At 40.9% G+C, this 17,760-nt stretch overlaps 1 protein-coding gene across 1 annotated transcript; it reads left to right on the top strand.

Moving 5' to 3' along the window:
- Positions 1–1,656: 1,656 nt before the first annotated feature.
- cahz (carbonic anhydrase) lies at positions 1,657–8,257 on the top strand. Its single transcript, XM_037458521.2, has 7 exons — positions 1,657–1,969; positions 2,791–2,988; positions 3,787–3,905; positions 4,661–4,753; positions 4,926–4,988; positions 5,122–5,277; positions 6,536–8,257. Exons 1-7 carry the CDS (start codon positions 1,936–1,938, stop codon positions 6,653–6,655), a joined length of 783 nt encoding a protein of 260 aa, XP_037314418.2. The 5' UTR covers positions 1,657–1,935; the 3' UTR covers positions 6,656–8,257.
- The last annotated feature ends 9,503 nt before the right edge of the window (positions 8,258–17,760 follow it).

Genomic DNA, 17,760 nt, shown 5'->3' with positions numbered 1-17,760 from the left:
AAGTGAAACCACAATTCAAGGGTGACTGATACAGAAATGACAGATACTGTATTTCCCATGATGCTAAACGGTGGTCTTTTATTAGACCCTTCCCGAACACCTTTAGTAACACTGGTGTTCTGTTGTTGCTGTTTAATATATTCTACTGTTATTGTATCTTTAAATTGTGAAATAGTAAATGGTAGCCCATGTTTGAGCCTCCTGTGCATTCCGTTGCTAAATGAAGGAAGAGGTCAGTGAAGGAGACCTAAAGGGGCCGAGTAGTGCTGCTGGACTGTCTGGTTTGTCCGTTGCTTGTCTCCATGTGAAGTGCTTTTGTGTTGTATTTTCATGGGAACAACAAACATGTCAAATGTAGGCTACACATGATTGTTGGACAAGTGAAGACATTAAAGCAAAATATACGCATGTGAACACTTTTTACATTTCAACTGATTTCACTTCTGAAGAATATGCACCTAATGCCTGAGCCGAATGAGCAGCCAATAGTCCCTCCCTATTATAACAAGTCATGATTAGAACCTTGTGTAATTAATATCCAGAATGTCCTATTTCTGTTTAATATTGTAATGTCACTGAATAAATAAAACATAAACCTTCTGTCCTTGAGTAAAGTCAATCTATGTCATCAATCTATGTACCGGACTGAAGCTGCACACACTATGTTCCAGGATGGAAAGGGGGGGGGGGGCATCCTGTCCTTCATGACACTCTCTTCCTGGGTGATGAAAATTGGAGTCGTTTTTTTAAATGTATTTTTCTGGCGCCCTTGTGATAGGCTGGACCTCCTCTGTGGTACTTGTACTGTGGTACTGATGATTATGTAGAAACGTTTTTGGAGTGGGCCTTAAATAGTTCCATGTACTCTTCTGAGTATCAGTGGTATTGGTGAGAAGAGGTGTCTGCGAAAAAGGATTTTAAGAAACAACACAACTTTTTCACCCCGCTACTCTGTGCCAAGAAATGCTGAAGCATCCGCTATACCGGACCCTCAGATTGTTGTGAGGTTTTTATGTATATTATGAATATCGCTTTGCCACCCTATTTAACAATGACATTAAAATAACCTTGCAACCTGCTGAAGGCTCCTGCTCTGTTCCCATGGATACCATTACCAGGGGTAACCAAGATAAGGACGTCTATAGCATTCAATTATCTTGGTAACTTACTGAGATAACTGAATGCTAGAGAAGTTCTCATACTGAAGCAATAGGTTATTATTATTATATTATTATTATTTTATAAAGACCAGTTGAAATTGCAATACATTTATGGAGTGTCACTGATCGTTCCAGTAATCTGCACTGGTTTGAGTAACCATACACTACTAAGATGGTAAACTGTGGTTAATGAATGTAAGGCCAATATGTGTGAGTCCGCAACTCATTTGTAGAAGCAGTAAGGGGGGGGGGGGGGGGGGGCAGCACGTACCGTCCCGGATAACCGAGGTCAAAGGAGCTGGCAATATGTGCAAAGGAAAATGCCGAGCTCAGGATATTGCGCTAAAAGTCGCTGGAGCGCATCAGCCTGCGCTGATCCCGGAACAGCTGGGAACAGCTCGGGGGACGCAGGGATGCGATGCATGCGCCTCCATCTCTGCCCGGCGATGAAAAACACACCTCTTCAACATCTGCCTCAGAATATTCCCAAACGAAGGGAAGCGGAGGAGAGGAGAGGAGAGGAGAGGAGGGAAGGGGGCAGGAGGACGCCTACGTCGCATCCCCGGATGGCTGCACCGTTGTCTTGATTGACCGGCCCGCTGAAGGAAGGACGAGCCAACCCCCCCCCCATGCAAGCCTGCGTATATAAAGCCCAGCAGCAGCCGCCTTTCAGCAGGGTGTCTGTCACCAGATCTCCATCGTCACCCATCACCAGCCTCTTTCCGACCTGACTGTGGACTAATCACTGCTTGGTGTCAGCACAGCGGCAGCAGCCATGTCTCACGGATGGGGATACGGACCAGGCAACGGTGAGGATGTGTCTGCACCTACAGCTCTTAGACGTAACAGGTTGGAAGCCTCCACTGCGCGCTGCAGGCGGTGCAATGGCATTCCTCAGAAACGGTGTCATCAATTAAAGAAGTGTTGCCTTCAGGGAATCAGCTTTGTAGTGGAGGAACAATTTGATTTTAAATCGACTGCAGGTGAGCACTGTTCCCAGCGGACGTGTAGGCGTAAAAAGTGCCAGTACCTAAGTACCCAAGCACCACCTGGACTGGCTGCAAAAGAAACATTAAGTCAGGAATAAATTCAGTTTTTGATCAATAGTTTTTGATCAATTTAATGAAAATATGAAGGATCTGAACGTGGCTTTCTAATAAAAAAACATTTACTGTAAGGTACATTTGGGATCTACTCAGTGATTAAATTAGCATTTTGTATTATTTAATTGATTTGATTCCTAAAAATAGCCTTTTCTCTTTCTATTTACTTTTGCTGCCTTTATCCTTTATTGCTGCTGAGTGAACTTGAGAATTTTCTTTTTGAACGTAGAACCTTTGCCTCTTCCTGCACAATGCGATTGTTTTATTTATACATGGGTTTAATGTTTATTTTGTATTGCTGGAATTGTGCAAATATCTTAATTATTTCTTTTTACAACTAGAATAAGTTTTTCTGTGGTAACACGAGGAGTAGTTGTTTCTGCACTAATACCTGAGAAAGCAAGACAGTTAATACAAAGGAGAAAAGAATGCCTCTCTTTAGAATACGCCTATTATTATATTATACAGGTTTGTGTTCTTGCAACATATAATTATATCCCATCTAATGTTGGAATATGTGTTTGCAGGACCTGACACATGGGAAAGAGACTTTCCTCTGGCCGTAGGGCCTAGACAGTCTCCCATCAACATCGTCCCTAAGGACGCCAAGTACGACTCCAGTCTAAAACCTCTGAAAATCAAGTATGACCCCTCCAACGCCAAGGGCATCCTCAACAACGGACACTCCTTCCAGGTGGACTATGTGGACGACAGCGACAGCTCCAGTAAGCACAGCTCCTGCTGTCACGCACTGTACTGTGTACGCCTCAAATATCTACCTCATTTCCACATATGCAGTCAAACACGGAATTGAGCAGATCGTTGGTAGATGGTATATAGAATGAATATGAATCAAACAAGATTTAAATCACACTTTCTATTTTCAAGATAATTAGTGAATGCCCCCACAAAGGAAACCACAAACTGCATTTGTAAACCACAAGAAATGGAAATGCTATTGGCTCATCCAGCCCATTACAGTATTACAGTATTACAGCAGTACACTTTATCAGTCGGCCTGCTTTGTACCTCCACCCCTACCCTGTGTGTACTTTGGTAGATAAGAGCGTATCTAGAGGCCAACAGGACATCTGCACCACCTCACCCTTCTGTTTACACAACATGCATTCAGCAGCGCTTATCAATATGAATTTATCTTATTTCTTTTTTTTCTTTTTCCACTTAATTTGAATATTTGTATAAAACGTAGCCTATGCATTCATGACAGAACATGCTGTGTGTAACTAGTCTCCCTGGGTGCAATGTCTTGTTGCATAAGTATTGTTTCCTCAGACTTGATGAAGCTCCTCGCGTCCCATAACACAAGAACCAACCTAATTGAATCAAGTAGACAAAAACATATGTAAATGCAATATAAAGAGGTAGAACTGACAGTAAATCTCAAAAATTCTGCACTAACATGCAGGTTACTAAGAAGCAAAGACTTAATGCTCACCATGTTGGCATTAAATGTGTCCTTCCCCGACTGTGTCTCTAATGATTGGGTTGTTATTCTCTACCAGCCCTGATTGGGGGTCCAATCTCCGGAACCTATCGCTTGAAGCAGTTTCATTTCCACTGGGGAGCCAGCGATGACCGAGGCTCCGAACACACTGTCAACGGCATCAAGTTCCCGTGTGAGGTACTGAGGCTGCTGGATCTTCTGCTAACAACTAGCGCACACGCTTCATGTTACGGGATGAACAGCCTCCTCCTTTGGTGCTTCTATCCCATCTATTTCAAGAGCCCTTGGTCTAATATATGTGATACTAATACCTCTGGTTGGAATTCCAAGGGGAATTCAGAGGGGACTTGCAGTTGGACAGATATATTTTATGTATTTATTTAAGGAACTCTAACATACAACAGTTACGGTCTTACAGTATCAAGTAATTCATAAGTGGATTCCCAGTATCTTTAGTCTCACATATTCAAAGTTATTTAGTTTTTTGAGGTTTTAGTAGGATTTTTTATTTATTTACACAGAATGTACAGATAAACACTGAACTGAACGAAAAATCTCAGTATTTCCACAATCGCTAGTGTCGTTCTGCCACAACAGGGTATTTAAGCAGGGGAATTCTTAAATAATTGTTGAATGCAAGTAAGCCCCGCCCTAAAGCATCCCCTGATTTATGATCTATTTGAGTCAAAATTGACCTTTATTTACTAAACAAACATAATGGTGTATTGAAGAAGACTTGAAACTTGAGATTGACACCATAAACTCATCTTTACAATATTTGCTGAGTGAATAATTTCTCATAGACTTGTATGCAACCGGAGGAGTCGCCCCCTGGTGGTCAGTAGAGAGAGTGCCAGTTTAAGACATGAAGCATTAGCTTCAGTTTTCCCGTGGGTGCTGCCTAAAGGTCAAACCTCCCCTTTTCCTTTTAGCTTCACCTGGTGCACTGGAACACCAAGTACCCGAGCTTTGGAGAGGCAGCCAGCCAGCCCGATGGACTCGCAGTGGTCGGGGTCTTCCTCAAGGTTAGTGACCAGTGAGTCTTCACTGGCAAACCATTAGACTGGCTATACTAGTGGTGGGAATGTGCTCTCTGAGGTACATGGTAAGATGAAGGGCCGAAAAATCAACACTGTATTTGAGTATTATAATTACAAATATGTGTGTGTGTGTGTGTGTTTCTGTATTGTGCTACAGATCGGTGCTGCCAACCCCAGGCTTCAGAAAGTTCTGGATGCCTTGGATGCTATTAAATCAAAGGTAAGAACAAATAGGCCAATACGGTCAATGCAGAGCTATTTATATGTTTGAAGACTAACAAATCCATCCAGGATTAACAAGGAGTCATCCTCTCCCTCCTTCTTTTCTATTCTTTGCCCCTTGAAACCTGCAGGGAAAGCAGAGCACCTTTTCTAACTTTGACGCAAAGTCTCTTCTTCCTGGTTCTCTGGACTTTTGGACCTATGATGGATCTCTGACCACGCCTCCCCTGTTGGAGAGTGTCACCTGGATCGTTCTCAAGGAGCCAATCAGTGTCAGCCCTGCACAAGTACTGAAATTTGCTTTGTACACTCTCTCACCGTAGCTTCATACAATCCAAGTAAATGGCATCATCAAACCAATGTACTAGTTTATTTGAAACTAAATTAGCACTGATATTTACCAGTAATTAGGATTAAGATACACCTTTATTTATTTCTAGAAGAGAAATTCTATGGTGGAAATTGTGTAAGGACATCAAAACAAAAACAGAGTAACATAGCAATAAATGTATTAATTTTTGAAATTCATCTGCACATTTATTCGACAATTGACGCCATTGTTTGGGCAGCTTTAGTCCCACATGTTCTGCATCGTATAACAGTGTGAAGTATGCATGCAGTGATGAACATTAGTTTGATAAACACAGAGATCTTCCTTGGAATGTGTGTTGGACCTTGCTGCCCCAGCATGGCTTTTCTGATCAGTCTAGAGCGACTGCTGCTGGATCCTCGTGTGGAAAATGAAACAATTCAACTCAAAATGAGGGGAATAAAAAGGCTGCGAAGTGTCAAGCCTTGGCAAGTCTGACAAATGAAACAAAAGAGCCAGAAAATGACTACAGAATGAAGCGAGTTAGAAGTTATTAACTGTTATGTTGAAAAACCTTTAGGCTGGGACCAAGAACTCCAGGCTTTATTATAAAGTTATAATAAAGTGGTTTTAATAAAAAATAAGTTGTGTCACTAAGATTATCCTGACTGGCTGTATCTCAGATACCATGACTAATACCCCACACTTCATGTAGCATAGAACCTAAAGGTCACCTCCCGGATGGTAGATGCCCCATTATGAGTTGTGCCTATGTAGAGAAGTAGAAGCAGGAGAGGGACAATTAACCCGCGCTCCTCAGGGAGCCATTTGGCGGCTCCAACATGGGACCAGTTTCAGCGTCAGCACCGCCGCGTGCACATGGAAGATAACTAGCACAGTGGGAGGCTGTGAGGCTGGCTGCCCCGTATTAACACTGGATTAAAGATTATTGCATCAAATTCCACATGTCTTATTCAGAGGGGGCCACATCATGCTCCTTTTCAGGTGTACATTTGTATCTGAGGTTTCTACTACTACATGCTTTAATGATCAAATAAGACACAAGTGTTATTTGGTACTATATACATAATAGTCCTGAACGTGTCATATAATCATCTGGTCCCACTGTGCTCTCATTGATGATATATCTGTTAGCATCAACACGGATAATGCAAGCATATTAGACGGAAATCTTAACTTGAATGGTCTATCCCTTGTCTCTCCTTCCTCATCAGATGGCCAAGTTCCGTGGCCTCCTCTTCACTGGAGATGGAGATGCTCCGTGCTGCATGGTGGACAACTACCGGCCCTGCCAGCCTCTGAAGGGCCGCCAGGTCCGCGCCTCCTTCAAATAGACCCCTGCCTCATCTACCTGGCTTCCTGCCCCCCTTTGCTTATCCCTAACGTATTTCCCATTTCCCCCCATATGCAGTGTATCCATAGTTTATATTACTTACCAGCACTATTGATATTTACTTGAAGAGTAGAATACAGGCCTTTCTGCTTTTATGTAATTAATGACATAGGACTGACTGGATGTGTCTTAAATTAAATTACTTATTAGGAAAGTATTTGTTTCCAAATAAAATCCAGATGACATTTTTAATTCAAATTTTGCCACTGAGGCACATCTGATTACAGTCCGCCTCCGTTCTCTTTTCGGCTGCATCAGAATCACAATTAGAATGAGCTTTATTTGCCATACAAGCAGAATTTGACGCTGGTTACATGCAACACAGCTTTAGCCGTCCTTCTGTCCACAGGGGGGCGGTGCACCTGGGATCTAACAAACCCACTAATGGGCAGGAATTCTACCACCTGATCTCTGTTACGCAACCCCTCTCTCTAGCCACCATATAACTAACAACCAAAGCTTTTCTTCATTTACAGTGGCTGTGGATAGATAATAAGACAGTGGGCTTCATCACAGACAAAACCTACCCCAAATAGTTATAAAATGTTTTAAAAGTTATTTTTGTGTCATTGAAGGGAACTTTCATGGATAGAAGAATCATCAGGGAAATGCTTTTTTCTTAGCAATAATGCACATAATATAAAAATAAAGAATTATTATGCAACCGTATATTATTGGATGATGCGCACTATTTAGTTATAGGCAAAGGGCCACGTGGCCTATAAGACTTAGATGTAGGCCTAAATACTCTGCAGGGATATTTACCAATAATATAAATTAATATTTACTCCTCTGTTTTTTTAATCTGTTGACAGTGTGCTTTGCCTTGTTTGAAATGCTTTGCTGCTACGCATTACATTGTGTTGAGAATTGTGCCACCAACAGATTGTTCAAGCTAAGGTTTCTATTGATGCCTCGTTGAGTTAGAGAACCTTTCACAACGTTGACTCAGTCGTGCACTGTCGCCATTATGAACTGGCAGGTGTACGTAAACTAGAAGGTTTTTAGACTTGATCAACGAATGATGGTAATGCTTCCGAATGTTCCAGTATGTGTCGGAGTCAGTCCTACAATGCGTCGGCTGATGGAACTTTACTGATAGATCTACTTTTTTCTGTGGTCATGGCTCACCTCATTCTATCCGTGGCTCTACAGATAATTAAACAAAACTATAGCAACTTATCTACCTATCACCACAGTGCATTAAGTGTTGCCTTTAAGACTCGTGAGACAAATGTGCAAGTTGGAAAGAAAGAACTGAAATGATCAATTTGTGACAATATATTAACACAATCTGCAGTATCAACATATGTTATAGACTTTGACATTTCCTACAGTTTGTCAGCAAACATATCATTCCATCTGACTGAAGTGTGATCCATGGCAGATATTCATCAGAGGCCAGCGAAATGTCACTCGTTTTTAGCTTTTATATCATTATTATGAAAGCATTAGCTTTCAGTGTGGTGTGATGGTGAGAAAAAAGTATTTTTAATCTGTTGTGATCGGAAATCCTTTTATCAATAAATATTCCTAACTTTCAGTTTGAGTATTTCTTTTTTTCTTACAGCTCTTTAGAAGTCTCAAAACGGTTCGGTCATCCAAAAGGGCAACCTCTGGTTCTGAAAAGCGAAAAAACAATGTTCTAATGTTCACTTTATTGTTCTAATGATCAGAGGGAGACTCTTTTGGTTGCCACAATAATTTTGGATTGTAATGAAGTACATGAGAATTTGATCCCCTATTTTCACTTGATTTATTTATCATTGTTAACACCTCAAGTCTTCACATTATACATGAGTATGTAGGTGTTTGAGCAAAATGCCCCATATGAAATTGTGAAATTTCACAGTGTAATTAGAAACTCAATTATGGTATGGTAATGTGGGGTCTAACAGCACAAAGCCTTAAGATCCAGATTAAAAATGATAAAGAATTGAATAACTAACAGAAGCAATACAATTACAAAGAAATACGGTCTGTCAAGCGCCGCTCTTCTGATCTTGCGGGGGTGTCCCTTGTGCTGTTGTCGTATTCAAGCCCAGCTTCTCCCTTGTGAGCTCCTTTCTGCTCCAAGGCATCACATGACTCTCTCCTGGCTCCATCTGATGGCCGGATCTAAAATACCTGACCAATCCCTATTCCCTTAATACTACAGTACATTCAATGATCACACCTTTGGCTTAAAGCTTCTTCATGTAAACATAACAAAGAATAGTAGCATCATCATCTATTAGCTAGTACATTTCAACAATGATACATCTTAAATCATCACAGTCATATCGTATTTAAACCATTATGTTTAACTCAGTTTATATGATCCCAAAAAAATAATTGCCTGGCAGGACTGTCCTACACTGTGTATATTGTATTAAAAAAACTGTCAAATTGCAACAGTAACTTCAATTGAAATTGGAAAATTCAGTCCATTTGACACTGAAACACCGTAAATGTCCATATGTCAGCACAGAAAATTATTTTGGCATTCCTATCTTGTATAAATACATTTCACTGATAATTGTACTAGAAATTTCACACATTTCACTGATAATTGTACTAGAAATTTCACCGTATGGAAGACATTCAGCATTGTGATTTTTACATGAATTATTTCTAAAAATATTTTGTTAGTGTTAAATATACGGATCATCGTGGTGCCAATGGAGATTGGAGTCATGCTTTGTATTGCTTATTTTTATTCCTAATTTTATCTTATCTCCTCTAACTTACTAACCCATAGCTTTAGCTTTAGTTTTTAGCGTACTAACCCATAGCTTATATTTTATATTTTATTATACTTTTATTTTATTCTATTTTTATCTCATTTGCACTATGTTGTCTTATTGTACTGTCTTCATGCACCTTCCGCCAAGACAATTTCCATGTATGTACAACATACTATTGCAATAAACGTTTCCTGATTCCTGAATCCTGATTCCTGAAAGAAAACAGTTTCTCACTGTTACAGTAATTATGAAGAACTTTTTACTAAAAACAGCAAACACCGTGATATGAGCAAAACCAATATTTGCCAAAACAGTCGTTCACTGGTGGCGCAGTGGGGTGGTGGTTAGCATTGTTTCCTCATAGCACGACAACCCTTGGTACTCAGCGGTGTTTCTGTGTGGAGTTTGTCCTTTCTTCCCCCTGACTACTTCTCCCCGCGGTCCAAAAACATTCTCTAACAATTAGGTTGATTAGTGACCCTAGTGTGGATCCGACTGAATGGTTTTCGTCCTGTTAGCTAACGTTCGAGAGAGTTAACTTTTCATCGATATGAAGTATAACATTAGGTTTTGTGGCTTGTGTGTTGGCTAAACATAAGGTTAGCTAACGCTAGCTTAACGTTACTTCGCCAGAGGCTCTTTAAGAAAATGTTTGCTTGTGATTTTTGTGGCAAGTTGGTCAAAACATCGTTGTAAACTTCATGGAAATAAAACACAGTGTTCATTTCGAAAGCCGGTTGCAAGCAGACATTTGTGAGATATGGAGCATTTAAGGCTCATTTCTATTGGAAGCATTACGCTAACGTGTCAATTGTTGTTGACAATGCTGTCGGTGTGCTGGTGATGCTCCTTTAAATCCACTGCAGGTATCACCAGACTCTGAACAGCTGATCGCTCATTTGAAGGAGCATCTTGTGGAAGCACGCCCCATGAGTTGTCCTGTGGGTGGATGCAAAAATATTTTCATTGTGAAATCTTCATTTACGGCCCTTATGTCACAGAAAGACAGACAGCACTATTATATGGAGGACTAAAAGTGCCACAATTAAATAAATAAACACATCATTAAATAATTACTTAAATGTGTCATTAATTAATTAAAAATAGAATTAAATACATAAATGTGTTAATAAATGTGTCATTAATCAATTCAAATACAGATTCATGTTATGTAAAATACATATATACTTATTTCACTATTTACATTTACATTTCATGATCCTGCGTTGCAGTGCTTCATGAATTACTTAAAACTGTCAAACTGACCCATCAAAAGTTGGTAGGCGGAACCTAACGCCTGATTGGTTACCCTGTGTATCAAGTCAAGACAAATCAATTCCGGATACTGGATTGATGCAGAGCTACTAAACGACTGAATCCATCCACCCCACCGTGGACAACAAATCTCCACCTGTTGCAAACACATGAATTGTAATGAAACATCTAGAAAGATGCATTGTTTATCTGCTAATATCACTGACCTGATGAGCTTATGGTGGCCATCTATATGCCACAAAGAGTTTGGGCCAGGAACAAAATACTGCCGTGGCCAGGTACTCTACCAAAGCAATGGATCAGACTGGATTCGCGTTAGCCCCGCCCACTGACTTTGATGGGTCAGTTTGACAGTTTTAAGTAATTCATGAAGCACTGCAACGCAGGATCATGAAATGTAAATGTAAATAGTGAAATATGTATTTTTTTATAAAATGAATCTGTATTTTAATTAATTAATGACACATTTAATTACACATTTATGTATTTAATTCTAATTTTAATTAATTAATTAAACATTTAAGTACACATTTATGTATTTTTTTCTAATTATAATTAATTAATGACACATTTAAGTAATTATTTAATTGTGTATTTATTTACTTAATTGTGGCACTTTTAGTCCTCCATACTATTAGGGCCATATAATAATTTAATTTAATGTAGCAATACAGGCTCTGTTGATGGACCTCAGTCTACTGCTGGATGGAAGGGGCAAAAACAGGTTTTGTCCGGGGTGGGAGGGGTCGGCTACAATCTTTCTAGCTCGCTTCAGAGTCCTGGAAGCGAACAAGTCCTGGAGAGACTTCTCTCTGCAGAGTGGATGACAGCTCCAGGTTGTTCTGGCTGCACGACGTCACCAGTTGGGAGACAAAAACAGCCTCTTTGGGGAGTAATCCATCTAATAACACACAAACTACAATTATTTAAAGTGATTATAAGGTTAGCATGTTGATGGAAACATTGATTGAATTAAATGAATACATTATATACCTTTTAAAGTGGCCCAAGTGCAAAAATAAAACTGAATGCTTTTTCAATTTAATCACATCCATTGAGCGGAGGAATTATTAAATGTCGAATGAGGGAAGATTGTTGTTATAGTTTAGAAAGCAATTATGAATGAAGGCTTTATTATAAATCAGTTGCACAACAGTAATGCCATATTTTGAAGGGGGTTGAGTGATATTGGCTAGCAATGACCTTATGTAACAATGTTTTTTTTGTGACTCCTTTGTCCAAGTTCTCGTCAAAAACCATTAGCCGGACGGCCTTTGCTGGACAATTGGCCTTTTATCGGTTTCTAACAGTCTTTTTCAGTGTCTCAGCTGCAGGGGTAGACAGGAGGGAAGATGGCAAAGACAAAGAAAGTAATCACAAACAAACACAGTTAGACAATATTTAGTTTTAGTTTCTCAAATAAGTGACAAACAATGGTGAAAGATTTTCTCTTGCTGGGGGATAGATTTGCATTTCCTGCTAAATAGGATTTATCTAAACCCAAAACATAATCTTTTCTTATACCCAACAAATCTGTTGCCTAGACCTAAAGAGATTTGTGCAAACGTGTGACTGGATTCGGTAAGAGTTTGATTGACAGATTTTTCATCCAGTAACTTTCCAAATATATTTTCTTTTACAAACAACTTCCAATATATCTTACCATATGGTTCTGTATAAACAATTCATCTTGCCCATGTAGGAAGACTAAAAAAAGAAGGAATCAGGAATGATCTAGCTTGCGCTACTGTCTTTGTAACGGCCCCCCTCCCGCTGGCCGGTCCTGTACGATCAATCTGGAAACGATATTAATGAGAGGACAGATGACCAAGAATTTGGCGGTAGCACCATAGAGCTACAAAAGAGAGCCACCAATGCAATGTCCACTTCAAAGGCAAACTGGAGACATTTCAGCACATGAAAGGGGTTTCATGAGCCTCCATTTGGCTCTGGCTTCACAGACCAGGCCACAGACAAAGGGACGAGGGAGCAATTGAAAATGGTTTGGAGTTTTGAACATGATGGTGGTGTTGTGATGGTAAGCATGTTTTTTGTTAATCTGCTGCTTCACAGATTCTGCCCGCTAAGATGGAGAGATGCATGACTAATCCTCTGTGTTAACTCCAAATATTATGTAATGGAAGGATTCCCCTCTCTGGCACTACACACAACCCTCCCCCCCGCCATGTTCATCAACACACAATGCCACTCTCTCCACGGCTGAGTGACAACAGTAACCATGACAACTGCGTTGTCTTCTGTCATTCTTACTATTCTGGACACGGAATATGCTAGCCGTGTGCTAGGACTCGACCCTCCCAGGTCACAGGCTGTCTGTCCCCCTGCCATCGGAGAGAAGGTTCAGAAGCATACAAACAGACTAAGGAACAGCTTCTTCCCCAAAACTGTATCATTTCACCCCCCCCCCCCCACACACACACACACACACCGCTGTAGCTGCAACTCAGTCATAAGCAGCTAACCCCCCCATCCAGCTGCTTGAATGAAAACTGTACTTACCACACTGCAACACTTGACACATTTGAACCTTATTTTCATTTATACCTCATTTATACTTCAGTAAGAATATTTTATCTTTAGTAATCTTTTAATTATTAGTATCTTTATCTTGTACGTTATTTTTCTTTTTCGCTGCTACTAGCTGACTTAAAACCACCAAACAGAATTTCGTTGTATGACAACAATAACAATAAAAAAGAGATATTTGGTTCCTTAGTTTTGGTGTTTTTGGTGATTTGTCACACTCGGTTAGACCGAAAAAGGTCAAAGGGCCAAGTGAAGAAGATATCATGGATATTATGAATCTGTCTTTGTTGACAGGACATGTACCACAGTCCTTCACGGTAGCTGTTATTAAACCTCTTCTTAAGAAACCTACTCTAGCTCCAGAGGTGTTGGCTAACTACAGACCCATCTCTAATCTTCCCTTCCTCGCTAAGATCCTGGAGAAATCTGTCGCGAATCAATTATGTGACTACAAAACAATGCTTTGTTCGAGGATTTCCAGTCAGGATTTCCAGTGCATCACAGCACAGAAACGCCACTGGTGAAAATGACAAATGATCTTCTACTTGCATCGGACCAAGGACTTGTCACTTTCCTTGTCTTGCTGGACCTCAGTGCTGCATTTGACACCATTGGCATCAAAGGAACTGCACTCTCTTCGACCAGGATATGTCCTTCAACTCTCATATGAAGAAGACTTTAAGGACTGCCCTTTTTCATCTACGTAATATGTCGAAAATCCAGAATAATAAGTACGTAACATAGAGAGGATCAGAAATGTGCTGCTAGGCGACAGACCCTGTCACACATTACAGTTATTAATAACTGTGACTTAGTTTCAAGATGATACTTTGCACAAAGTTTATGGAGCTACATGATTAAACTGAATGAGAAGTAGCAAATAATTCACGGAACATAAGGTTAACGTATCCAAACAAATAATTCATGGTTCAAGAACATTTCCCTTACACTAGAAGAGGCGCGTCGTCACTACCAGACGCCATTGTTTGCTGACTTCGGACCCGTCGCTTCGCAAGTTGCGTTGCTGTATCGGTGGAAGGCTCGTGGGGAGGAGATTGGCTCATGTGATTGGTTAAACAAGTGGGCGACATCTGATTGGCTACAGAAGGGTCCATGTTGAAAAAATAACTACATTTGTGTATCTGCGATGTAAGACGAGTCTGAAAACATGAATGTGAAGCGATCCGCAAATATAAATCGTGGTTTATTCATTTGTGCATTGAAATGTATTTTTAAATCCTTTTGTGTGCATTTGTAAATCGTATACATTTGTGAATCTTCCACGTTGCATTTGTGAGTCGCCTGTGCGCATTTGCGTTTAAGGAGACCGATCTGACCCCATAGGACTGCGGGCCCGCATGCACACAGGAGTCACGGGTCGGGTTTTCTGGAATTAACTGATTTACTCACACAAAAAAGGTGCACAGGGCAGGGTTGAGTCTGGTGGGGGTAATGACATCGGAGAGCAAGCAGGCAAGTCAGGATCTTGGAACACTGGGGCAAAAAAACAACACAAAGAGAGCAAAGAACAATGTCTAATCCACGCGCGTGACAAGATGGCCTAGATGCATCTCTACCACTGTGACTACGAAACAATCTGCCAATGAATGGCAGGAAGACCTTGGTAAATATAGGCCAGTCCCCTGATGGCTGTGTCAGCCACCCCCTCCCAGGATGAGCAGGAGATGGCCACACCTCCTAGCTGACAGAAAGGGTACAACACCGGCAAAACCAAAGGAAACAGGGAGCTGCTGGACTGACTAGGGAATAAACACTAAACACAGATTTTTTAAAAGAATATTTCAATGAAGTATTTTCACCATTTTTCTGCTTCAGTTTGGATGACTTCACTTGTTCTCTTATTCCTCATCACAATAAAATCAACAACAAAGGTGTTTTGTTCTCTCCGAGGTTCCACTGAGAACCACAAGATGTCAGCATGGACTCTCTCTAAAACATTTAAGCAAATCTACCCTTAATATTCCAATAATCCACCAAATTATACAATAATTCAAGACTTTTCATTAGTTCTGTTTACGACCTAATCTCTTGCGCCATGAATTGTCAACATTCTGAGAGATAACTCAAACTCAATATTGAAGGTCCTGGTGGATGTTCTGCACGTAGAGCCTGGTCACTACACGGAATGAGGGGCCCCTGTTCTTCTGTGCTGTCTGCCCCTCAGCTCATCTTGCTGGTGAAATATAGTCAGGGGACAGCAGCAGCTCAGTTTTCATGTTCTGCAGGTAGCTGTTGTCCTACAGCACGCCGTCCGCGTGGTGTTTCCTCTTGTTGGACCAGCAGAGCACCTGAGCGCCACCTTCAAGATGAAGTAGCCCAGCTCAGATAGTGGGCGAGGACACCATGCAGATGGTGAAGATGGTCTTTTCCATGGGCCTGGTGATGAAGCAGTCCACCTTGTTGGGGCAGGACATTGTGGTAGCAGGACCCCCTGTGATGACAGAGGACCACCTCTGATGACAGAGGACCACCTGAGTAGCAGAAAAATGAACGAACAGAACAGAATACCCCCAAATTCACAACACATTACTTTCAAACATTTAGCATTGGCCTGTGTCACATGACCATGTAGACCAATGGGACACAGCCATGTGACACGTAGCCTGGTGTGTACTTTTTTAGATAGAGACTTATATTGACTGAGAGTCACACAGCATACAGATATTTAGTACACTTATTATAGAAATCACAATCAGAAGCCATTTATTTCCACATATGTTTGACTTCATGTATGGGTGCAATATAATAATAAAATAAGATAAAAATATAAAGAAAAGGATAAAGATTAAAACACTGCAAACAGATAAGTTTGTTAAAACACGTATGTATGTCCATATGTTTCCATGGGGAGAAACCACTGTGCCAGAATTGAGTTTTGGGTCAATGGGGGACTCAGACTTCGTTCATGAGACCTGACAGAAAAAAACTGTTTCTGTGTCCGGACGTCTTGGTCCTCATAGGCTGCAGCCTACTGCCAGAGGGAAGGGGCTCAAAGAGTCTGTGTCTGGGGGAGAGGAGTCGGCTACAGTCTTTCTTTCCCACCTCAGAGTCCTGGAGGAAAACAAGTCCTGGAGGGACGGCCGCTGAGCAGATGACACTCTACTTGTCCTTGGCTGTGGCTGAAGCATACCAGACGTGATGGAGGAGCAGATGATGCAGAAGTGCACCATCATCGTCTTTGGCAGGATGAATTTCTTCAGCTGTCTCAGGAAGAACATCCTCTGCTGAGCCTTCTTAGTGATGGAGCTGATGTTCAGCTCCCAGCTGTACATCTGGGAGGGGGTCTGTAAAGTCATTTAGTCCTGTGATCCTTGTTTTTGAGTTCATCAGCAACAACCCGTAGCAGTGGTGCACAGAGCTGGCTCATTACAAGAGGGACGAAGGAGTGGACAGGGCTGTCAAAATGCAGGGGAACCTGGCAATGACTGGAAGACATATGACAGATAAGTCATTACATCAGGGGTTCCCAATAGGTCGAGATGGCAGTGTCAGTAGATCACCTGGTCAATGGTAATTAGTGATCCTTGCTTTCTAACAGATGCATTTTATTTCATTCACAGCCCCGCTGTGCTTCTGGACCCTGCTGAAGACCCGTTTTTGCAAATCCTTTCAGTTCATGATACCTCAAGGGCTGATGCGAAGGGAGTCCTTTTGCTATCTGGGAACAGCGAAACGGATATCTTGGTCCTCAGACTGATCTAACTGTGGGTTGAACCATTGATGAACCACTGGTTCATAGATCAATCTAACCATAGAGTGAACTTTCGAATGACAAACCGTCCCTTATTATGCTACACAAAAGAGACAAAGCACAAATTGTTTGTGCAAATGAAGACATAAAAAAGACCAGGGTTAGACAAAGTCAGAATATCAGTGCAAAATTAGTAAGATCAAGAAGTAAGCAGCGTTGGTACCACTTCTGGTATAAAAGTTACAACGGTTTTGTGCAATTAGTAGTTTACTTTGTTTAACTTATACACAAGTACAAAAAGGAGTTAAGGAGCTCTGAGATAGACATCAGGCAATTAACAAAGGGGCTCTTTACGACGCCATAACAAAAGCCTTCATAATGGGTTTTTTTCTCAAACCCTGTGTACCACTGTTTCTGTGTCATCATCAAAGGGCAGACTGAGGTTATGCTCTTTTTCTGTCGACTATGTTTACAGTTCCAACATTGATGAGATAATACAGCATACACAAACATACTAGACTTCACCAGACTTCTAGACTGTAAATCTCCAATGAAAAAGGAAAGATTTGTCCATTCGATATGGAGGCCTGGAGCCCTGAGTTATTTTTAATACCCAAGGTTATCTTGTCTGGAGAACATTACATACAAAACAATTTGTTGATGCATTCATGTTCCAAAATGAATCGGGTTAAAGAATAAGAATATAGACCTGTTCATCTTTTGAAACAACAGGATTTTTCTTTTTTTTATTGTATATTTTGTTTTGTTGGCCAATAAATTATGAGA

This window comes from Pungitius pungitius, chromosome 15 (assembly GCF_949316345.1).
Source record: "Pungitius pungitius chromosome 15, fPunPun2.1, whole genome shotgun sequence".
Classification (NCBI taxonomy): domain Eukaryota; kingdom Metazoa; phylum Chordata; class Actinopteri; order Perciformes; family Gasterosteidae; genus Pungitius; species Pungitius pungitius.
This window is presented reverse-complemented; position numbering and strand designations above follow the sequence as displayed.

Coding starts and splice junctions, on each gene's coding strand:
- cahz (XM_037458521.2), top strand. CDS start 1,936: ATGTCTCACGGATGGGGATACGGACCAGGCAACG. Junction 3,906..4,660: donor GCATCAAGTTCCCGTGTGAG/GTACTGAGGCTG, acceptor TTTTCCTTTTAG/CTTCACCTGGTGCACTGGAA. Junction 4,989..5,121: donor TGGATGCTATTAAATCAAAG/GTAAGAACAAAT, acceptor TGAAACCTGCAG/GGAAAGCAGAGCACCTTTTC.